We start from the raw sequence: 25,151 nt of genomic DNA on the forward strand, positions 1-25,151 counted from the left end.
TTACCTTTAGTGATGTTCTAGCTTAAGAGAAACTTACATGTGAGGTTGTAATGTGCTTACCTATTTCTGTCTAGTGCTTTTGAGCCCGTGTACAATACCCCCACTTTCCTTAGGTTCCCCCAAAACATTTCTTAGTTAGATGAATATTTAAATCCTGCTGTGAGCCTGGCACTTCTCTTGATGTGATGATGAGCACCCTAGTAGAAAAGTGAGATTGGCAAACACCAATGCCAATGGTTGAAAGTATTGTTACAGGGAAGTATAAGGGAATGCTGCATATTCTTTATGGTCCATTGCCTGATACATTGAAGCTTAGTAAGTGCTTTTCAATAAATAAGGCCTAGGGCATTTTTAAAAGACTAAGAGCCTCCTTTTATCCCCTTCTTTACTATATACATGGAGCAGTTAATACAGAACTAGGGCATTAACAACACTTACTAGAAAACCATTGATATAAGTGTGAGTTCAAGGACTTGACTACAACACAGTGCTTGCAAACACATTCTCATTGATTAACAGTTTGTCTGGTTTCCTTTAGTTGATGGTCCCCTTGTCCTTGACCTCTAACCTTTTTATTTTACATTGTGGACCAGCTTGTGCTAGTTGGGATTGTTAATGTTCATGTAGATGTGACTTACCTATTAAAGAACAGGGAAAATCAACTTCTTATTGTGTTACTGCATCGCAAATCTAGGCTTCCAGCTAAATGCCAGAATATAAATTAGATCTCTTATCAAATCTGGCACATAAAACTTTAGGATCCTTTTTAATATAGTACATATGCTTTCAATAAATGCCTGCTTTGGCAAGAAATTGAATGGGTGTCTTTTGTGTCAAGTACACTTACATTATATTTTCTACTCCGTGACTTTAAAATGGTCCTTGTAAACTAGGTCAAGGGCAAAGTAAATGGTTTCTGTCTTTGCTTTACATTCATTGAGCATTTTTTCTTTGATTGTGTTGTATTATAGGTATTTATTTTATTTTAGTTTTCTAATTTTTGTCTTGTTTTTCATGTGGAACAAAATTCAATGTCCTTAACACTGTCTTTGCACTGGCCCTTCTCCAGCCTCTGTGCCTCTTTCTCATGTCTCCTGAGATCCTTTGTACATGCTCTGCCCTCTGTCCTGACTTTCTGCCCTGTTATTCAGTGACTCACCTAACACATTTATTCTTTAGGTCTTCACTTAAACATCATTCTCAGATAGTCCTTGTTCGACCCTACCACCAAACCAGCTTGATCCGCCTTAATCTCTACTTAATTACTGTTCTGCTGTGTCGCCTCATCATACGCTGTAGGTGCTTGATCAGCAAATGGACGGGTCACCAAAGTAAATGCTGTGTTCTAGTCACTGGAAGATGCCCTCCAACAGCTTTCTGGAGTCTGAGTTCCAAATTGCTATTTTGTAAATATCCTTAGTTTTATTTCAGGACATAAGGTATTTTTAATGAAACTAAGAAATGTGCTGGCTGGGCGGCAGTGGCACACACCTTTAATCCCAGTACTTGGGAGGCAGAGCCAGGCAGATCTCTGTGTGTTCGAGGCCAGCCTGGTCTACAGAACAAGATCCAGGGAAAAAAAAAGAATGTGCTTTTGGGCCTGTGGGCATGTGTGTGTGTGTGTGTGTGTGTGTGTGTGTGTGTGTGTGTGTGCGCGCGCGCGCACACACACACAGGGAATAAAGTGACCAATTACTATGGTTGCTGTTGTGATCCTTGAAGCATATCATGCTCACTGCTTTGGTGAGTACTGTTGTATAATTTCCTAAGAAGTGTGTGTAAAAATTAACTGATTGACTTAGCAGCTTCCCCAGCTCTCTCTTTGCTGCCTGCATCCATGCCTTCTAGCAGTTTTCCCTAGAGTCAGAAATTTCCCAAGAAGACCATCAAGAATTAGCACCAACCGGGCGGTGGTGGCGCACACCTTTAATCCCAGCACTCGGGAGGCAGAGACAGGCGGATCTCTGTGAGTTTGAGGTCAGCCTGGGCTACCAAGTGAGTTCCAGGAAAAGGCGCAAAGCTACACAGAGAAACCCTGTCTCGAAAAAACAAAAAAAAAAAAACAAAAAAAAAAACAAAAAAAGAATTAGCACCATCTAAGAGATAGTAAGGTAGCCCTGTGCTATGTTCTGCCTGATATTTTCAGACATGAGAACCTTCTCAAGCCTAGGGAAACAAACGATGCTTCTTTTTGATGACCCATGAACCCTAGTCCCTTGATTCTCTTAGCATCCTCTAATACATTTGCTTTATGCTTTTGATATTTTTCTCCCAAACACAGAAATCTTTGTTTCAACAAGCTATTCCTGACTGACTTTCCATAGATATATCTTGGTTCTTAATTCCATATTTGTCCTAAAAAGTTACTTTAATTTTACTTTCCTCAAATGAAACATGATTTGAAATTCTTCCTCCTAAATTAATTAAGAAACTGCCCTATTTGAGGGCACTTTCTCCCTCTCCCCACCAAAGGTATTACATGGAGCATTGAGTGAATTATTGTCCGCTTTCCCTCTATATTCTACCCATACTAAGGCTTCCACGTTAAGCCATGTCAGCTCTTAACATTCAGGGGATCAGCTACCTCCTAAGACAAGAGCATCTTGGTCACAGCTGGACACTTGAGTAGCTTCTCATTTTAGGTATTTTCCGTCAGCCCCTCTGAATAGACCTCTCCCTTTTTTGTTCTTCCATGTCTGTACCCAAGAGCCCTCCAAGAAAATTGCTAAGTAGTAGTAACGTGGAGAAAAAAAAATGGACATTGATCTGTGGGACTCTAAATTATTTAAAGGATAGTTCTAAAGCCCTGGGAGGCAGGGTGCTGAGTCAAAGTAAAAATTCAGAAGAAGTCTGTCATGGGGAACCAAATCCCAGTCTTAGAGTACAGCCTGTTTGGTGCTCTAGCATAGCCGTGGTTCTGGAGCAGCACCCTGTCCTTAGCGTTTGCCTGGAAAGTCCAGGTGTTTGCATGCCTGTCCCCCTAACAGCTAAGTAAGCAACATACAGATTTCAGCAACTGAAGATTGCTGCCTGTGATCCTGGTGATTTTTAAAGAGTTCCTATCAGGAAAAATGCATGAGCCTGGCTATTAGGACGTGTAACAATGTATGTAATAAGACCCCACTTGCAGTTCTATTTCTTAGATTAATGGATATGATTAAAATTAAGATGGAATAAAACTTTTAAAAGACAGTTAAATAAAATCCAAATTGATTGTAGAATAAAGGGCAAATTGTAACTTGCAGTCATGTGGTGCCAAGTTCCATATGTTCGAAAATTCCTTGAGAACTGGCACAAAGTTCTCCTGAAATAACTTCTGCCTCTTAAATGACAGGTGCCTCATCTTTTATTGTAGCATTAATTGGGAATCCCATCAAATAAGAAATGCATGATATAAAATTTATGAGCACTTGCCTACTGCCTTTAGTCACAGAAGCGCTGCCACGGTGTTCACTGTCCGCCTGTTCCTGGATCCCTCCCTCTTCTCCATTACCTTCCAGCCTCCTTGTCTCTAGTTTCTCCTCCATTTCCCTTCACCTTCAGTCTTCCTCCACCACATGGCTCTTGTTTCTGCTCCTGACCACATCTAAATGCCATCTGTAAAGTTAAAATTCTTATTGAACTTGTGTTTAAGCCTCATGGGAGTCAGCACGTTGTTTGAAACTGCAACCTAATTATTAAATGTAAGTTTGAAGACCAGTGATGATTCATATTTTCCAACGTACATACTTTACAGTTTATTTTTCTTGGCAAGAGCTTGTTTCAAGTATCCGTGAATGAAGAGAAAGGTTTCTTGTATTTTGATTTCTAGAAAGATGTAACAAGTCTTTTCCTGCCATCTTTTAAAATCTGACTTTACCTTTTACAGATACCAGGGTTTAAATTTCTTAATCTCTAGACTTTCCCTTAGGGGATCCTCCTTAACTGTCTATGACTATGAAAGCCGCCCCCCCCCCCAAAAAAATCCATTTTATGATCACTGAATTTTAGAGTTAGAAAAGACTTTCATCTGAAACTCATTGTTTATATCTGAAATTTTGTATTTTTATGCTCATTATTTAAAATGGTTTGTGTTTATCATATTTTCTCTCTTCCCTTTCATGTGGAACCAACATACATGTCTTACTTATTTAGATGTCTGTCTTTCTCCGATGCACTAGTAACTTTACTGACCATCTAGACTGAGAGAAAATTCAGTTCTTCCTTTTGTTCTTTCCTTTTAATTTAATCACAAAATACTATACCTTTACTTCTACTTCCCATCTTTATTTTCTTTGCCTTATTTTTATTTAATCAAAGGAACCTATCAGTGTCATATAACCAAAAATAAATGGTGTTTTATATGCTTGTCCATTACTAAAATTCTTGAAAATGGAAGGTAGTTATTGCTACTTTCTTTTATTTTTACCACAAAGAACAACAACAAAATAATCTATCCTAATCATCATAACCAAGAGATTTTCTACATGCCTAAGGTCTAACACTGTCACAGTGATCACATAAGAGGTACTCATCAAATGTTCCCCACTAGCTCTAAGTATAACACATTCATTAAATCTTATAAATGTGATGTATTTAGTTTTGTTGATATTAATGAGAATTCATATTTCATTCCATAATTGCACAGGAAGTTTTCTTTAGGAACACTCAGTAATTTAGAATGTTTCTGAAAGCCCTAGACAGAACAGATCTTGAGGCTTGGTGTTCATTCACCTCTGTGGTTCATCGTTTTCTAGACTAGTGTCTGACCACTAAGCTGCATTACTAGCCTTGCTTTATCATTTTCATTTCAATAATATATCTTTACTTTGTTGCAGCTCCTTTCTTTGCCGTCTTTTCAAAATAAGAAATGTAGGTTACTGTCAGTTGTTGATTAGCAATGGGTAATTAGCAATGGGTAATTTTGGATAACTCAGTCTTCACCATAGAGCTAGGAAGATGCCTCAGTCAGTAAAGTGTTTGCTGCATAAGCATGAAGAGCTGAGTTCAAGACCGGATTTAAAAAGCCAAGCTTAGGGCTGGAGAGATGGCTCAATGGTTAAGAGCACTGACTGTTCTTCCAGAGGTCCTGAGTTCAATTCCCAGCAACCATATGGTGGCTCACAACCACCTGTAATGAGATGTGGTGCCCTCTTCTGGCCTGCCAGGGACACATGCAGGCAGAATACTGTATACATAATAAATAATTAAATCCTAAAAAAAAAAAAAAAAGAAAGAAAGAAAGAATTTAATTTAGCTGGGCAGTGGTGGCGCACGCCTTTAATCCCAGCACTCGGGGGGCAGAGCCAGGCGGATCTCTGTGAGTTCAAGGCCAGCGTGGACTACAGTGGTTGAGAGCACTGGCTGCTCTTCCAGAGGTTCTGAGTTCAATTCCCAGCAACCACCTGGTGGCTCACAACCATCTATAGTGAGATCTGGTGCCCTCTTCCACCATAAAGGTGCACATGCAGAGAGAGCACTCATACACATAAAATAAATAAATAAAATCTTGTTTTTAAAAAGCCAAGCATATAGCCAGGCGGTGGTGGCTCACACCTTTAATCCCAGCACTCGGGAGGCAGAGGCAGGCGGATCTCTGTGAGTTCGAGGCCAGCCTGGGCTACCAAGTGAGTTCCAGGAAAGGCGCAAAGCTACACAGAGAAACCCTGTCTCGAAAAACCAAAAAAAAAAAAAAAAAAAAAAAAAAGCCAAGCATAACAGCAAATTCTTATTACGCCAATGCTGGGAGGCAGAATAAGGAGGACCCCTGGAGCTGGCTGGCCAGCCCATCCAGCTGAATCTGAGGATCTAGTTTATTGAAAGACTCTATCTGTAGAACAAGAGAAGAAATGTGATGTTGACCTATGGCCTCCACACATGCATTCACACATACACAGAGTAAAAGCATCTTGTCTTAGTCACTGTTCTATTGTTGTGAAGAGACATCATGATAAAGGCAAATTATAAAGGAAGACATTTAACTGGGGCCTTGCTTATAGTTTCAGAGGGTGAGTCCATGATGATCATGGCAGGAAGTATGGTGGCAGGCAGGCAGGCAGGCAGGCTGGAGCAGTAGCTGAGAGCTTACATGTTATCCAAGAGCAGGAGGTAGAGAGAACTAGACTAAGTGGCCTAGCTCAAGCTTTTCAAGCCTCAAAGCCCACCCTCAGTGACACACCTTCTCCAACAAAGCCACACCTCCCAATCCTTCCAGAACTATTTCACTAACTAGGGACTAAGCATTCAAACATATGAGCCTGTGGGGACCATTCTCATTCACACTAACACACCAAGCTCAGTTTTTTTTTTTTTTCCTACTTTTCTGTAACAAACCTTTATCTTTATTCTGCTATGCTGTTCTTGATATTCACTGTATGCCAAAAATGTCTAGCCTGCATTCAACCTTGAAAATGTTATTACAATAATGAAAATTCAGAGTTCAACATTCTTATGGGAAAATCTATTCCCCTGATTTTATACTTGGAAGGAAAACAGATACCTTAATGCCTTAGAGTGGCTTTCCAGAGCAGGAAACCTGTAGGTATGGCAGGAAACACAGGTTATAGAAACATATCAACACAGCAATTGAATGGCCTTTTACTTTTTTAGCAAAGACATTCGATTTGTCAGCTTAACTCATTCTAATGCACATTTTCCTGTTTCATACTATGTGTTCTAAAGAAACTGATTTGTTTATTTATTTAGAAAGAAATAAAACTTGTAAGCCTATGACTTGGAAGGCAAAGATAGAATGAAGATCAATTCTAGGCTAGCCTGAGCTACATAGCAAGGCCCTGTCTTTGAAAAGCAATGATAATAAAGTGTGACCCACAAGAAATCAGGGCGATGTCATGTGGGCAGTACTTAGAGGCTTGTCTTTTCTTCTTTGCTTTTCCCTTATCATTTGGAAAGTCAACAGGGGTTTATTACCTGTTTTATGCAAACAGGAAAAAAGTTTCTACACGAAGAAATTATAGTCCAATAAGAAAGATAAGCTATCTATACAAATAACTATGTTTCTATAATTGCCAGTTCGAGAAGCCTTTTACAGCTCTAGCAAAATCCTTGTGCATTGCAGGAAGCCACTCATGAACAATTCAGGAAGGCTTTCCGTTAAGAGAAAGATGGCTGAACTAACCCTGGAGGGATGGGTAGGAGCTTGACAAGAGCAGTTGAAGGTATTCTAATTCATTTAGTGCCTACATGTGCCAGGCAGCATGGAGGCAAAAAAAAGAAAAAAAAAGCCTGGGGCATGTTCAGAGACTATCAAGCATTCTAGTTTGACTGGCACATGGTACATACGATACATACATATAAAAATCTGACCAGAAAATTTTTGTGCAAAAGCCAGCTTTTACGGTTGTGTACAAAGATGCATTCTGACTAGGTGAGACTAGTACTAGAGACTAGGTGGTAGACTATAACACTCATACTTGCAAGAATGACCAAGGTGTGAGGCAGGAGGATTGGAAGCATGGGTCTTGCAGGGATAGATTGGATGTGGCAGAATTTGGACCTTGTCAGAAGGACTCAGAAAGTACAGCAGGATATCTGGCAATGATATCAAATAAAGGGAATATGAGAAATCCACCTCCCACCCATGCCCACCTCACTCAGTGGAATCGGGGACAGGATTAAAAGGTTGAGAGCTGAGTTACTTTTCATTAGGACATTAAGCAAATGCAGAAAAGCATAGAAACAAAAGAAAGGAAAAAAGATATGCAATGAACAGCCAAGGAAGAGGTTTTCTAGGAAAGGGTGAAAAATAGGAAATTCTCAGACATCAGTAAATTCCCATTTTCACCCATTAGATTATCTCAGAAGCTATGTTTGACTTACACACACACACACACACACACACACACACACACACACACACACGGCATTCACACCCACACTCACACCCATACATCATGCACACACGTGTCTACCTGCATTCACACTAGTAAGTTTATCAGCCACAAATCTAGATGCCATCTTTAATACTTAATAGCTCTGTGTTCTCAGGCACACTTTAATCTTTTCAAACCTTTAAATTTCTGTCTGTAAAATGAAAGCCACTCTTCTTTTTAGGTCTTCAGACAAAGGAAAAGGTTGGCATTTGTTGAGTAAATAAATGACATAAGCCTTTATGCTGAAGCTCATACTGTCCTATGAAATGAAATAAAATACCTCATGAGGTTTTTCCATAGGCTTTCCTCTCCTCATTCTTTTTAAAGATTTGTTTATCTTTATTTTGTGTGTACGAATGTTTGCCTGCACATATATATGAGCACCGTGTATGAGCCTGGTTCCTGCAAAGACCAGAAGAGAGTGTCCAGACCCCCAGGACTGGAGTTATAGACAGTCATGAGCATAAACTGAACCCAGGTCCTCTAGTTAGTCCCCTTAACCAAATGAATGAGCTTCAAGTTTCCTGAAAGACTGCCTATGTCTCAAAAAATTAGTAGGGAGAGTGATCAAGGAAAGACACCCAACACAAACTGTGGCCTCTACACTCATGCATGCGCATGTACACATACCCACTCTAACAAGTACGTTTACCACACACACACACCACCACTTACACTGAGTAAAAACTTACATTGTTCTAACAACCACTCTGTGTAGATAATCAGTCTTCAGTTGTGGTGAAGCTCCTATTTACCTCACTTTTCCTTTAGTTACCACCATTAAGTGTGTTTAAAGGTAAAAACTCACTGTTCTTCCTCCTAAAGCGTTGCAATCATCTAGTTAATAGACCATTCTGTGGAAGGGTTAAGTCTCACAAACTAAGCCCCATTCTTTGGCTTGTGTTCTGTCTCTTAAATATTTTTTTAGTTTCATTAATAGAGGCATAATTTATATACTGACTATCTAACTTTTATTATATACCTATTGGACAGAGGCCATGTCTGTCTTTATAGTTACACATTGGCCCACAGAGTTTCTGGCACTCAATAAATGTTAAATAATATTTCTATTCAGCATTCTGCAGACAGGAAGCATATGGTAATAAATGTCAGAGCACAGGTTGGAAATCTCCAAAAAGTTATAGATTATATTCCTTGGAAAAGCCAGTTCAGCCTTTTTTGTGAATGAAATTTCTTTTTAAGAGCAGTTCCCAGGTTCAAATGTTACTTAACAATTTTCCAGCCTTCATTTTCTTATAAATTAAAACTTTTCCTCATTGGTAATAATAAAATTTTTGAAGTGTTAGCACTAATGCAATCTCATATGAAAATGTATAAATAATTTTATGGATAGCATGAAGAAAAGGTAGTTCATACTCTGACAAACAGCATAAGAAAGCATTTAGAAGTTTAAACAACATGTCTTTATATTCTGACGTATGTAATGTGAAAAAGAGGAGAACAACAGGTATTTCTTTGTCATTCAATTTCAGTATGACTTGGAGGTATATCGCTGCCACAGCTGTTGCAGACCTCACAGTAGTATTAGACTTTAACTCAATATTTTTCTCACCTGGATATTCCAGCACTACTTAAAAATCTTACTGTAGCCTCAATAAGAGTACCATAGCCTAGAATAACATATGACATGGAAATTTAAAAGAAAAAATTCTTTGTACAGGGTATTTCTCAGCTAGAAAGCAATGGTTAACCATACTGAGCTATCCAAGTGTTTTAAAAACATGTGTCTAAACTTTCTTACTCAATGATTGATCTTCTGACCACACTACTTTGAAGTTTTGGCCCCTCTGATTAAGGGGCTGTCATAGGACTAATTAGAATTACCCCAGGTTCTGGTCCCCTTGCTGAACTGTCTGCTGTCAAGACGTAGATGCTAACTGCATGTTGGCCATTTTCCTCACCATGAGGGGACTTCAAATATGGCAGCTTAGCGAGTTAGCAGAGTAAGGTAGAAAGAGTGGGCTAAGGAGAATGAACAAAACACTTTGGTCATTTATTAGAAGCAGGTTAACTAGGTATAGCCCACACTCCAGGGAAGATTGTCCAAGGATCTGAGTACCAGTCAGAGATCACCAAGCCATTGTAGAGGCTGCTACAACACATGATTTTTCAGGTAAGATAGGTGATTCAGTGTATTCCGGATCTTCTACTTTTTAAAAATTATCCAAGAGTTTGCATTCAGTAGGCAAAATGACTTTATAGTTTTATGTGAAGAGTTTCCATTTTTATTAAAATAAAATTGATTTTAACCCCAAATGAACAAAATTTAGTTAATAAATAAACTAATACTCTGAGTGACTTGCTCCATCAGCTTTAAAACTGGAACTTCATGTCTTTTCCTTTAAGCCCTATACTCTTCCCATGTAGGCTATTACTGCAATGAAAGCCATCCAAAAAGAACAGAATATAGAGAGAGGTCTGAATTTTCTGTTGTATAGAGAAGAATTTATATATACATTCTAGTTAGAGAGAAAAACAAACGAGATGCCATCATGCCTTAGCTTCATCCATTTCACACTCTTTAGGACTTAGAGTGTCATGTTTTCATCTCATCATTTTAAGATCTGTAACAGCTGGAGCCCTCTATCCTAACAGATGCTCTTAGTCTAAATCTATGTTTAGGAGTAAATATTTTTCTGATAGCAAGATAGACAATGTGAAAAGAAGCATTGGTCTGTGCCCTATTCTCCTTGGTATCTTCCTGTGCTCTAACTCCAGGACTAGGGTATAGACCATGGAGATTGCCAGTGAGAGCCACACTACCAAACCCTTGAATCTTCTCCTGTCTCCTCGCTTGGAACAGCAAAGCAGGGTGTTTGAGATGAGTGGACTGTGGTCTGCGCTCTTAACCTGAATCTCCCCCTTGATGCTCCAGCCTAGACCCGGGACCCCTCATGTCTGAGATGCAGGACATTAACAAGCAGATGAGCGCTTTAACTTGGGTCCATTGTCTTGAAGTACAACACAGAAAGTGGGGGGGTTGTCAAAGTTAGGAGATATGGCAGTATTGTGGGTTAATAGTCATACTCATCTATGTAGAAAGAAAACCTTCCTATAATTAATAACTGAGTTTGGAAAATTCTAATGACTCCAGGCCAATATTCAGAAATTATATTTCTATAATAACTAGTTACAAATGATTGAAATGAGCATAAACATAGTAGTTTTAGTTATATCAATTTCATTAATTCTGCTTAATTTAAGTAAAAAACTTGTGTGCATTAGACAAAATAAGTTTTTTCATCAGTTGATTATAAAAGAAACAGTTGTCTTTTGTGCACATGAACATCCCCTTGCTTTTCTCTTTTTCTGGGTAATCTGAGGATTGTACTTTTTAAGTAATAGCTTGCTAATCCCTTTTAAAAGGCTCTTAATGTAATCATCCCAGTTTCATTAACTATAAATTCCAGCTTTGTTTTTAAAACCCCATTTCAAAATCCATATCTGGCACCTTCTGATCAGCACACTTTTAGCCTGGTGAAGCAGCAGGCCCACTGTGACGCCTAAGTGGTGTGGTATAGACATGAGTAAGACTTTAATCATGTATCATTTTATTGACGACACTCATTCCAGGCAGGAAAAAATGACTCAGTTACTGCAAAAGGCATATCATATGAGTTTCATTCATTGTAAACAAAAAATGCTGTATTTTAGCATATTCAACAATGGAAGGATTCTGAAACTGTGACCTGTCTCTGAAAAGGCATGATGGTGAGTGAATGTTGTCAAAAATGGAAAGAAGCGTCCATGTGAGGTGCAGGCTGATGAGAACAGTCTTCCCGGGCCTGTTTAGTTTTGCTTGTGTTGCTTGCCATGCATGAATGGAAGTGCTCCACTCTCGGGGGAGCAGGAGAGCCTCCCAAGTCGGTTGTGTATCTCCCTAATCCCTCCTCCTTTGTGATTTCTTATGTCAGATCTGAAATGGAAAGCCTGTAAATATAATGATTATCACATGGATAATCACCTGCATTAGGAACCGCCCTGCTTCTCTGTTCTAACCCTGGCTGTTCTCCACATGTCACAGCCACTCTGTGGTTGGATTTTAACCTGACTGCTTCATTAGATTTGTGAGACTCCGTACGAGGCGCCCTGGGGCAGCACAGATGGGGACTTGCTTGTTTTCTTTTCTCACTTTTCCCGCAATGGCACTAGCAAGTCCTTTCCAATTTAGTGGGATCCGCTCTCTTGGAATTACTCCTGATATTCGGAGTCCGCCTCACTTGTCTGCCCACCATCTATGCTCATTCTTTCTCCCCTGTTTTCTGACTCGCTGCCTTTGCTTTCTGCTCTTTCATGCAGGGAATCTGAGAGCAAAAATTCCACTTAAAATGCTCGCTGGGTCAAACTGTTCCCCTGTGTTGTCGTGTTTGTTTTGCTGAGGGGGGAAAATAAATGCTGTTCCATCATGGTATCCACAAACACCTTCAGATCGGAGGTTAGCGGTGACAGTCCACGGTGACGTGAGACAGCTGCCTTCTCTAATGGTGTGACTTCGGGCACCAGTCCAAGATCAAAGGAAGGTGAGAGGAAGCCAGACGAGAAGATCATTTTAAGGCACAGAACAAGGACTTGGCTGTTCTGGTGATAGGGCACTGCTCAGCAAACCTGTGTGAAGAGGCACTAAGATAGAAAATTGAGTTGGCTTTTCCTAAGTATGTCCTTCCTCAGCCAGAAATGTGTTGGTGCTTGGAACTGTTTACATATGTGAAAATGTCCTCAGGCATGCCTTCCTTTAAAAATAATGATTTGAAGCTAAGCATGGTGGCACAAGCCTAAAATCCTAACATTTGAGAGATGGAAGCAGGAAGAGAGACAGTTCAAAGCCAGCTTAGACTACATACTTAGGTTACATAGGAAGCCCCTGTCTAAAAGAAAAAAATACACATATATACCAAGTTACAGTTAATTTATTAATACCTGTGAAAAACTGGCATTATAAAGCCAGGCCTGGTGACACACATCTGTAATCTCAGCATTCAGAGACAGGAGGATTAGAGAGTTCAAGTCCAGCCTCAAGTATCTAAGAGCCTATTCCATACAAATAATAAAACAGGTTTGGGATTTAACTTGGTGATATGGCACTTACCTAGCAACTTGAGGCCCCAGGTTCAAGCGCCAGCACTGTCCTTCTCTTGGTTTAACTGCGTATGGACTTTCAGCCTTTCTGTCATATGCAGTTGTAACTCTTCACATTCCTTCTAATGACCCTGAAGCTCCCTCACCCCCACCCTCTGTCCTGGAACCCACTGCTGCCCAGGCTGAGCTTGAAAAGTAGTCCGTAGGGGCTGAGGAGAGGGCTCGCTGGTTAAGAATACTTGTTGTTCTCATAAAGGATTCAGGTATGCTTCCCAGGACCCACACACGGTAGCTCACAGCCATTGGTAACTCCAGTTCCAGGGCATCTGATGTCCTCTCCTGACCTCTGCAGGCATCAGCCATGCACATGGTACACATACTTACATGCAGGCCAAACACTCATATACATAAAACAAATAAAACTAAAATAATAAGTATAGTGGTAGTTCTCAGCAGAGCTATTCAGTTGCATTATTCATCTAAAAATTCATGTAGTTAATTATGACAGCTTAGAAAACACTGTATTAATGTCTTTTCAACCTTATCCTTTGCCTTGATATCTCAGCCAACAAATGTTATTAACTATGTGAAGTATAAAGGTTCTATTGTTTGTAAATTGAAAAGAGGGTAGCCAAGGGTTTGCATGTGTTGTGCCTGTCGTCATTATCGCTGTCAGCTGGGGCTCACTGGTCATCCTGATGTTTCTCTAGGAATGAACTGAGTTGTGTACTCAGCTTAAGAATCCCTGTTAACCTGACTCTTCAACCTTAATCATGCGTTCTGACCTTTCCACGCCCTCAAAATTATGGGTTCTCTAAATCTGTTTTTAGCGTAGTGGATCGTAAGTACATGCATGTACTTCCTCATTAGTATTTCCCTCAACATGGAGGAGCTCTCCACTTTTATTTTAAAGGCACTGACTGTACTTTCTGCCTTACATGGTTTGGTGCAGCCGTCGTTCGGGTTGAGTTGGATCTGCTCACTACTTGGGCTCAAATCCCATCCTTCTATTAATATCTCTTGGCAAAGATAATTTTGGAGGAATGTAAGTTAAGATGTAGAGACTCTTGACAGTTGTCTGCAATTTTTTTTCACTTTCAAGAGGGAAGTAGAAATGAAAAGTAACATTGCCTCCATTTTTCTATCATTCCTAAAATTAAAATGTATGCACAAGCTAAATAGTAAAAGCATAAAGATTTGGTTACATTGATGTGGGTCGGTTTTTGGTTTTCAGGGGTTTGCTCTGTTTTGTCTTTCGGTAGCCTGTTAGAAAAGCATTAGACTATATCATTTATGTTCATTAAATTGTGCCCATAAAATATTTAAAAGCTAGAAGAATTTTGTGTATTAAAATTTTTAAACATTTTTAAGAGTTAACTTTTGTAGCCTCTTCTTCTTAGACAAAAGCCAGATGTAGTGGCCCGAACCTTTAATCCCAGCACTTGGGAAGCAGAAGCGGGTGGAGCTGTATGAGTTTGTAGCTAGTCTTACATGCCTAACAGTTCCTGGCCAGCCGGTACTACGTAGCAAGACCTTGTCTTAAAACGGGCTAGGGGTTATATAGAGTGGAAATATTGCGCCCACATACCACATACATCTAGATTACACAGTTGTCAGTATTTTGTCAAATTGGCTTCCCTTTGTTTTTTGCCCCCAAAAGTATTCCAAGTTACAAATTTTGTGACATTTTATCCTTAAATACTTTGGGGTCCAGCACTAGAAGTTAAAGACATTTTCATTATCGCACTGATCATTCCTAATTTCAAGCTAGTGATTCCTCATGTTTTCTAATTTTCAATTTACATTTGTTAAAGTGTCTTTCGCAGCTGGTCTGTTTAAAATAAGACCCAGTTAAGGTCCATGCATTGGGTCTGTTCATTTCCCTCCCCAGTTTATCTGAGGTTAACTTTAGTTAAAGAGACCAAACTAGTTGCCCTATAAATGTCCCATGTTACAGATTTGTTCATTGTCCTTATCACTGTCTCCTTTAATTTGTTCCTCTCTTTTTCTTGTGAGTACAAATTACTGAACTAAAGTTTTGATTAATTTGTTAATTGGTTGACACCGTGAACTCCATTCTGCATCAAAACAAAATGCACAGAATGTTTGGTGATCCCACTACAAGTGATGTTAACGGAAGAATTGATCACAGGGTTAAAGTGATGACAACTTGTTCCCTTCCATCCTAAAGTTACTCTTTGCTCCCTGTGACCAGCATGTAATCTGTGCTGCTTTGAGTCCGTGTGAAGAACCAGTCCCCTGACATCCTTCCATCTGATGACTTTAACAACCACTTGTGATCCCTGTCTCTATAAATTATTTTTTTCAGTATCTGTACCTCTAGGAGCAGGCATTCTTGTCTCCAGAAGAGCTTTCTGAGAGGTACTGTTTTAATTAAGAATATAACTACCAGCATGGTTCTTGGGTATCAAATGATTGTCTTTCTTTGCTGAGGTCAGAACACCTGAACTCACTGTGGCAGCTACTGTAAAAACACACACTGCATCTTCTGTATTCTGACTTGTGAAGTGTGTTGACATCATCTGGCCCATTGTTTTTCATGCCAAGACAAAAAGGAAATATTTTTAGAGCAAAAATAAAAATTAATCTATGTAAGTATATTGAGATAATTGTGTAAAAAGAAGACTGAATGAGTTTCACAATGAATTATTTCTTCATTATCTAGCACTTTATAATTAACTGTTCTTTTTTTTTTTTTTTTTCAGGAAGCTGCCACTTTTGCTAGAGAGCAAGGCTTTGAGGTGAGTTAACCCACAATTGCACACTAAACAGATCCTAAAGGTTTTTTCTAGCTGATAATGAAGTTCTTTTGGACAGTGATTGATGTGCTATTATACTCTCAGAGCCTCGCTGCAGTTGCCATGGAAACTTGGCAGTCGTCATGGTTTCTTTGTTCTGCCAGCACAGTGTTATGACGCACTCTGCTAGGTCTGCACCCAACATCGCCTACAGATGTTATTTATTGAATTTTGAAAAGCCTCTTGGGAAGCCGAGAGGTTGGGCACAGTTTCAAGCTGCCTCTGCAGATATGGGGCCTGTCAGTTTGCTCGGTTAAAAAGATACCTCATTAGCTGCATTACATTTCAGAAGAATTCAGTGCTGAAGCAGTGGTGGAGCGAGACAGAGTAGTGAGCTATAATGTCACTTAAATAAGTTCAACCCTATCACATGCAGATTATCATTATGCAAATTAATTTCCGAAGGTTGTACTTAACAGTTGTTAGGGACTGATTAATTTAAATCCTGCTTATGAACTTCCTGTTTGAAACCTGTTTCATTCTCGTCTTTTTAAAAATGGCATAGACTGTGTTTTATTTTTCTGAAAAAAAATAATTGATAATTGGTCTTGATTCTATTTTCCTAATAGAAGGGTGATCTTGTCAAGATTCAGAACTCCATGTGGTTGTTGTTGGCAAAATTAAGCTACAGTCAAGACCATGTTGTTGTCTGTGTAATATCTATCTTCTAATTGACTGTTAGAAAACACTAACTTCAGTATGAACCCAGGTTAATTGACAGATAATTAACTTGAGTTTATGAGTCTTTTATGGCTGATATTGAGCCAGAACTATGTTAGATGTTCTGTTTCATACATCAACTTGCAATATTACATAACTACAGTAACTTTAAAATTATCTTTATTTATTTAGTAGGAGGGCACATGCCTGCCACAGCATGTGTGTGAACTCTAAGGAGAACTTGCTGGAGTCAGTTCTGTCCTTCCACCCTGTGGGACTGGGGATTGAACTCTGGTCATCCAGCTTGGCGGCAAGCACCTTTACCAGCCGAGCCATCTCACCCATGTAACTTTAGAAATTTAATGTGACTGGAGCTAAGATTCAGGACCTCTGCCCTGATTTGCATACTCAGTATTGTCTACCACGTACAGAAGCTGTGAGCATTGACTGAAGAATACTAGTAAGCTTTAAGCCCCTTACAGAAAGTTGAGTCTGTGATACAACTTATTTAAATTACTAAAAGCAGATCCATCATTAAGGAACAAAATAATCCACATGCATAGTATCTGTGTCATAGAACGTATAGAACCAGAAACACCTCCTCTTCTTAAAGAAAATAAGCATGTCTCTAAGAATTCTCTCAAGATCATTTGAAAGCATAAGGAAATTACATCATAGTTGACTTCTTAGAAGTTTGCTTTTGTTATCTTATGTTGGGCTAGAGAGATAGCACTCATGTACACACACACACACACTTAAAACAACTGTTTTATTGTGAAAATATATGTATATGTTTTCAGTCATTTTTAAAGTTTGAGTGACAAGCATGGCTAGGTGCACTCCTTTAATCCCTATACTCTAGAGTCAGAGGCAAGCTGGTCTCTGTGAGTTCAAAGCCAGCCGGGCTGCATAGTGATACCCTATCTCAAATTACAAATAAAGTTTTACTATGCTGAGTTTTTATACTAAAAGCTAATATTCTCAAATATTACAAATCAAATGCTTCATAGATAAGAGGTTTTAGAATATAAATTTGTCCCTGTCAGTTAGCTGTGTTATCATTAAACAAAGCTATTTGGGTTCTGTGATTATATTCACAGATACTTAGACATTTAACATGCTTATACAAACTATCTCAGTTCTGTAGTGCATGTGTGATGATTTGTTTGCTTCAGTAAAGCCTAGTACAGATTTTATTCTTTCCTTGAGCTCTTTGCTCTGCAGCTACCTGGTTTATATTCAATCTTAACAACAAACTGCGTTCTTTATTTCCTGCTAACCAGCACTGTATTAACCTTTCATTAGTTCCTAGTTTCTGATTTAGAAATTGTTTCCCTTTGTCATATGTCTGCCATAATGGATTAGAGCATATAAGCAAAGTGATGATTATCATAATCACATCCCCTATTACCTCCTGACATACCAAAACAGCTCTGCCAGTGATGTTGACAGTGGTATGTTAGAGTCGATAAACCGCATAGTGTCTGGTCCCAGCATGGATTCCCAAAAATCATTAGAAGCATTGCAGAATACATAGAAGCCATATATAGACTAGCCTTAAGTCAGCATTGTTAATAAAAATACAGTCCAGGTGGGGAATGCCGTCTGAGAAATCCCATGATTTTGTAATGTCATTAGAGAAAAATAGGAAAGCATAGGTGTCCAGTGTAGTACTCTTGAATAAAACAAGTGTAAATCACTTTATCTTTTACAGTTTTCTGTCTATGGAAGTGTTCTGATGTTCTCAAGTCTAGTATAAGAAACTAGACAAAAATCTGTATGTTATCACTCCCAACTTTAATATTGGCTCTAAATTTGGAGCCAAGCTAAAAAAAAAAAAAAAAAAAAAAAAGAGGTAGAGTAATTGAAAGAAAGGAAGGGATGGTAAGCATCTTTCCTTCCTACCAGCACCCCTCCCAGCCCTCCCTTATTTTCTGTTATTAATCCCAATCCTTTCTCAAAACCACTGAGTGTTGCCATCAGTGATCTGACTGCTGACAGACCAGCCCGATGCCTCTAAAAATAACCTGTGTTTATTCATCAGGAAAGACCCTCAGCAGCATTGTTTATGGCGCCCTAGTGGGTTTCTCTGCAAATTCTAGATAATCTTTATTTTTTCAAAAACATCTTTAATCTTTAAAATGAATGGGCATTTTTTTTTTTTTTAGTGAGAAGCAGCAGCTCAGGAGGGCACTGGAGAAGGAGATAAAAGCTGGAGCTAGGCAGAGCACAAGGTAGACTCTTTCTGTATAGGGGATAGAAAATTGCATAGTGCCCGATTTAAATGACAGCCCTGCTAAGAATTTAAAATGACAATTCTTAGTAAAGAGTTCTGTGAAGCCTTTGTTATTCTGGAAAAACAGCTCCAAGTGCAATGTGTTGTTCAATCTTCCTTATCTTGAGCTGAACTTAGTTAAAGGTTTGCATTTTTAGAACCTAAATAAAAACAAGGTACTTAAAAGCATGCTTCATTATGGAGCCTTTTAAAAACTGTCATAAATTGATGTAAATTAAATAAAATGAAGAAAATACCTAGATTTAGTTATTCTCTGTTACTTCTGTTGTCTCTGCAGACCGAATATGTACCAAATTCTGAAAGGAATTCAAACCTATTGAGTCATTTATTCAACATTACTTCAAGAAAAAATGTTCCTTTTCTTGTAGATGTCTACAGTAGAATACTCTATCCATTGAGGGAACAAGGTGATCTCACTCCCTTTCCTTCTTCCCTCAGCCCCTTACAACCCAGAACATCTTAGAATTACAGTCTCTCTCTGACCAGTGAGGACTCGATCATCTTATAACACTCAACGACCAAAGTACAGAATTGTGTGATCCAATAGCCATACATGGCTGCTCAAATTAAGATTGTTTAATATTAAATAAAATTTATTTTAAATTTCAATTTAAAAAAATTAGGTAGTACCAACTACCCTGAATGTTGAGGCAGGAGGATTGCTTGAGCCCATAGGTTTGAGACTAGTCTATACAACATAGTGAAATTCTGTCTCAAACAATAAAATGCAGCCTCTGTTGGCCTACACACATTTCTAGACCTCTATTGCCTGTATGAATGATGACTACTTTATTAGATGGTGCAGATACCGAACATATACAGTATCTCAAAACGTTTCATTAATCAGCACTGAGGAGAAATCTACAAAACATGTTCAGGAAGTAATGGTTCCCAAAGAAATCTCTAAGATGATTCTTAGGTTCCTGTGTTCTTTACAAATTTTAGGATTGCAGTGAACCATCACAGTTTCTGAAAAATAAGTTGTAAGTCAGGTCCTCCTAGCTAGGAGAATATGCCCATGCTTTCTGAGGGGTCTGGGCCCCAAAGAGGACAGTTTTAAAAACAGATTAGGAAAAACACACCATGTAGTTTTCTAATGGCGTTCATTCAGTGTTTTATTAAAAGTATTTACTGAGCACTTTTGATATGCTTGATGCCACCTACAGACCAAAAAAGAAAAAAAGGGAAGAAAAAGAAATGACCTGACAAGTCCAGGGTTCAATTCCTCAGAACCCAGGAAAAGGTGGAAGGAAAGAACCAGTTCTTCAGGACTGTCTTCTGAGCCCCTCCCAATAATAATCAGATGTTTAAGGAAGGAAAAGGAAGCTAAAATTTGACAAACAGCTGTCTAGCAGTGGTGGGGGCGGGGGTAGTTAAGCAGTCAAACAAGGAGACACATTTCAAACAGAGGAAACAAGTACAAAGACCTCCCAACAGAAAGAACAGGATGGACTATGCACCCCACAAGACATTGTCTCTGGGTTGGGTTGAGTGAGGAGGGCATCCTGAGACCTGACTGGAGATTGAACGCCATAATCTTACAAAGATTCTGTTTAGAAGACAAAACAGAAAACAGTTTAGTTCAGTGAGCGGTGTGTGGGAACGCCACAGCCGGGACAGATTGGGACAAGGTGTTCGAACATCTGTGTCACCTGCTCGGTGAAAACGGAGTGAAGAAAATGTGTTCTTTACAAAGAGGAATTGTTCACTCGTTTATTGGGTGGCACATACTGCCGTGCAGGTATGACGTTCGAAGGACAGCTTGGGGAAATCTGGTCTCTCCTTCCACCATTTAGGCCCCAAGTATCAAACCTAGGTCATCTGACTTAGCAGCAAGCATCTTTACCCACCAAACCATTTTGCTGGTCCAAGAAAATAGAGTCTTTAATTTGGAAGATAATACTACACTAACCAGTGCTGATAAAACCAGTTTTGCATTTAATAAAATGCTTCAGTCTGTATAATCTTTTCCAATATGTCACTGATACATTTAATACTTCCCGAAACCTTGAGAGGTAGATACTCAGTTCAACAGATGAAATCCAGGCCATATGACCTGTTCCAGTTCACACAGCTCATGTATACTGCCAGTATAACCAGAGCTTAACTCTCCCAGTCTGGTATTCTTTATTACAAACCACATTTTTCTCTGTCATGTTCTAGCATATTGGAAGAAAAGTTGAACTTCAGAATGGCCTTGAAGAATGGGGGAATGTCTAAACATTTAAACATTGGAGTTTATGGTGTAAAATACAACTAAAAAAAAGCACATTTAAATAAAGATCAGGATTAACTTGTGAATGTGCAGAAAAATGGCTGAGGAAGAGCAGTCTATACTTCTGTGATAATAGCAAAAAGCACATCCCAGGGTTCATAGAAGCAACATAGTCCATGGGTAGCCTGGAAGTGGTGGTTGTGGACACTGTGATTCCTAGAGGCAGATCTGGGGACAGTCATCCTGATTGCAGTGCTTGTGTTAATAACCTCAGTCAACATACTTCATGTCTGTGAGTCAGTTTCTTCATCTGCAAGATGAAATGTACTAATAGACCTACTGCTTAGGGTAGAAAAGGCCAGGTGAATATTTTAGAGACATATACATGGCCAATAAGATAGAGGAAATTAAAATTAGAGATTACTCACTTTAGAGCCCTGTAATGCGTCATAACTCCACTCTGTGAACTTTTGTCTCTTGCCCCCACCCCCTCGTTATCTTTTTCCTCCTGAATAGAGTACATGAGTTTTCAGTACTCGGTATTTTTGAGGCCCTTCCTAGGGATTATTGGAGGATCTTATGGAATTGAAAGTTTTAGGCAGAATTAAAATGAGAGTCATTAAGAAGAATAAAATTAGTATTGCATTAGCATACAATAAATACAGTAAGCTCTTTCAACTTTGCTTATCTGCTTTCATCTCCACAACATTTCTGTCTTTGTTTTTTGTTTATTTTTATTTTAAGTGTATGGTGCTTTGCCTGTATGGATCTTAGTGCACCACATGTATCCCTACTGCCTGCAGAGGCCGAGAGGGCTTTGGGTCGCCTAGAACTGGAGGTACAGGCAGTTGTGCGCAGCTCCATGCTGCTGTTGGAAACCAAACCTGAGTTCTCTGCCAGACCCCTGGGCCAACTCTCCAGCCCTGCCTTCTCTCTTTTTTGAAACAGGATCACATTCCCGATAGTTGAGGCTAGCCTTACATTCACTATGGATCCCAACTGACCAAGAATTCGTGAAGGTCCTCCTTGCTCACCCTCCTGTATCCTAAGATTATAGGAGTGGTCATGGGACAGCAGCTATTTTTAATTTTTTTTAAGATAAGGTCGTGCTGTGTAGCCCTGGCTGTCCTCAAACTCAGGGCCCTTCTGCCATGTTTTCCATAGTGCTAGAATTAAGATATACACCACCATGCCTAACTTCACCTTTTCATGGTAAAATAACTTTAGTTTTTAAAAATTTGCAAAAACAGGGCTGGACAGATGGCCCAGCGGTTAAGAACACTGGCTGTTCTTCCAGAGGTCCTGAGTTCAATTCCCAGCAACCACATGGTGGCTCACAACCCTCTGTAATGAAATCTGGTGCCCTCTTCTGGCCTGCAAGGATACATGCAGACATTACACTGTACATATAATAAATAAATAATTTTTAAAAAATAAAGAAATTTGCAAAAACAGAACAGAATCCCCACATAACATTTCACCTTCCTTCCCCTACTGTTAATATCTTTTTTTTTTTTAATGTATGTGCATTGGTGTTTTGCCTGCGTGTATATCTGTGAGAGTGTGTCAGTACCCTGGAACAGTTAAGTTATGAGCTGCCATGTGGTTGCTGGGAATTTAACCCAGGTCCTCTGGGAGAATAGCCAGTGCTCTTAACCACTGAGCCATCTCTCCAGCCCTAATATTAACATCTTTTTTGGGGGGAGGGGGGTTCAAGACAGGGTTTCCTCTGTGTAACTTTGTGCCTTTCCTGGAACTTACTCTGTAGCCCAGGCTGACCTTGAACTCACAGAGATCCACCTACCTCTGCTTCCTGAGTGCTGGGATTAAAGGCATGCACCACCACTGCTCGGCTTCTGTTAACATCTTAAATAACCAAAGTTTAATGGCCAAAATCAGAAAATTAACATACACCCAGTGCAAAACAAAAACGGGATAGATTTTCTGATCTTGCTAGTGATTTCTCTTGTTTTCCTTAGATTTGTGTGGAGTATCCATACGTGCATAGAGACTTCAGAGAACAACTTTGGGAAGTTATTTCTTTTCCTCTACCTTGTGGGTTCAGAAGATTGAGTTCATTAGGCTTGGCAACAAGCACCCTTAGCTGCCTCAGGCTGCTTTTTTTCTTTTCATGTTCCGGAATCTAACATGGGATCCCACATTACATTTGTATCATGGATTGTTAGCAGCTTCCAGTCCATGAGAGTTTTTCAGTCCTTCCTCGATACTTGAGAAGTCCTGGTCTTTCATTCTGTAGAATGTTCCTCTCTCTATTAGAGTGTGTCTGGTGTTGAGTGGGTTGACGTTGTACATTTTTAACAGGAAAACCACAGAAGTGATGTGCTCTTCTCAGAGTATCATATCAGGGAGGTTAAATGATGTCACAAAGTCTTATTGCTGGTGATGTTAACCTTGATCACTGGGCTAAGGTGGTATTGATCAGTTTACCCTTTGTAACTTACTCCTTCCCATTACAGTGGAAAATAATGTAGAGGAGAGTTTTGGGGACTATAGCAATATCCTCTTTTGTCCAGGAATTTTAGTATCAATTGATTATTAGTTAAGGCAATGTTTATCAGTTCTCTCCACTATAAAATTACTGTTTTTTTTCTTTTCTGGTAAGTATCATAAAGGGAGATTTGAACCCAGGACTTTGTGCATGCCAAACATGCACTCTACCACTGAGTTACACCCCCAGCTCCAATATCTTTTAGTAGAGTATTTCCTTGGGTTTTGTCAGTAAATAGAGTCTTAGAGATGTTTATGAACCTGTTCAAGGTTATCAGTAAGTCTAGGTTTGCTATATTCTGAAGTGTTCGTAATTGCATCTTTCTGTTAGGGAGATCCTATGTGTGAGGGAGAAGGACCTAAGGAGATGAAGAGGGGCAATACTGTGTACTTACAACCTATAGTGTTGTGAAGATAAAAACTGAGGTTTTGAGAAAGGATTTACACTACATGAAAGCATTTCTTACAAGCAAGCAGTTGCTCCTGAATACATAGAGAGATACTTGGATTAGGTACATACTAACAGTGATCCTGGAGTGAACAATAAAAAGATTTGATGTGAACTGTGGATGTGGAGACAATCAAAATAAAGCTTGCATAAATCTAGAAAAGTTTCTGGCTTGTATTTGAAAAGTTTATTTCAATCTTGAATTGCCACTTTTATGAGATTAAATTTGAGACTTAAGTTTCTTTTATTAAATTACCAAACTCTGACAGTAAACCGTGTCTTCCCAAAGAGCTGGTAAAAGGAAATCATGGACTCTTACCATTGATTTATTCTTCCAGGGCTGGAGAGATGACACAGGGGTTAAGAGCACTGACTGCTCCTCCAGAGGACTTGGGTTCAATTCCCAACACCCACATGGCACCTCACAACTGTTTGTAACTCCAAGATCTGATATCCTCACACAGACACACATACAGGCAAAACACCAATGCACATAAAATAAAAATAAATAAGTTCTGAAAAATTATTCTTTATACCATTTTGAAAACTTCGTTTGTTAATTTTTTTTTTTTTTTTTTTTTTTGCTTGTGTCCAGTGGCATGTACCTGGAGTCTCAGCTACTCTGGAGGCTGAAATAAGAGGATAACTCAGATCTAGGAGTTTAGACCACTTTGGGCAGTGTAGCAGGAAACTCAACTCAAAAAATGAAAAAAAAAACGAAGCAAGGTAACTCAGTGGGCATTACTACCAATTTCTGCCAAACCCGCCAGCCTGAGCCTAATGCCCACAGCCTGCATGGTAGGAGAGAACCGACTCCTTCAAGTTGTTCTCTGACTGCCACATGCACACAAAATAAAATAAATAAGTATTCCTAATTGATTTTTACAAAACATATCTAGTGCATAAGACTGTTCTCAGTATACCTCTGCCCTTTATTAAATATGAACTATATGTAATCATAGAAATCCTTTAGTAGTAAAATACATTTGTACTAAGGAGATTGGCTTAATATAGATGAGTCATTCTAGTGAAATGTGCATTATTTAACAGAATGAAAACATTGATTGTTAGTATATGGCATTTGGGGTCTTTTTAGCTGTTATTAATAATTTCTAATAGTCTATCTCCAAAAATTTAAGGAATTTCTTTATTTTTCTCTTTCTTTCTCTCTCTCTTTCTTTCTTTCTTTCTTTCTTTCTTTTTCTTGTCTGAGAATGGGAATAACAACTTTATTACA

The 25,151-nt window shown here is 39.1% G+C and overlaps 1 protein-coding gene across 2 annotated transcripts in view; it reads left to right on the forward strand.

Moving 5' to 3' along the window:
• The window catches only part of Adk (adenosine kinase), a 408,688-nt gene that overhangs the window by 315,776 nt on the left and 67,761 nt on the right, over window positions 1-25,151 (forward strand). For both annotated transcript variants that reach the window (XM_059273845.1, XM_059273846.1), the window contains exon 8: window positions 15,695-15,730. In XM_059273845.1, the coding sequence (XP_059129828.1) occupies window positions 15,695-15,730 (36 nt within the window). The remainder of the gene's footprint in view (window positions 1-15,694; window positions 15,731-25,151) is intronic.

Source organism: Peromyscus eremicus, chromosome 9 (genome assembly GCF_949786415.1).
Source record: "Peromyscus eremicus chromosome 9, PerEre_H2_v1, whole genome shotgun sequence".
Classification (NCBI taxonomy): Eukaryota; Metazoa; Chordata; class Mammalia; order Rodentia; family Cricetidae; genus Peromyscus; species Peromyscus eremicus.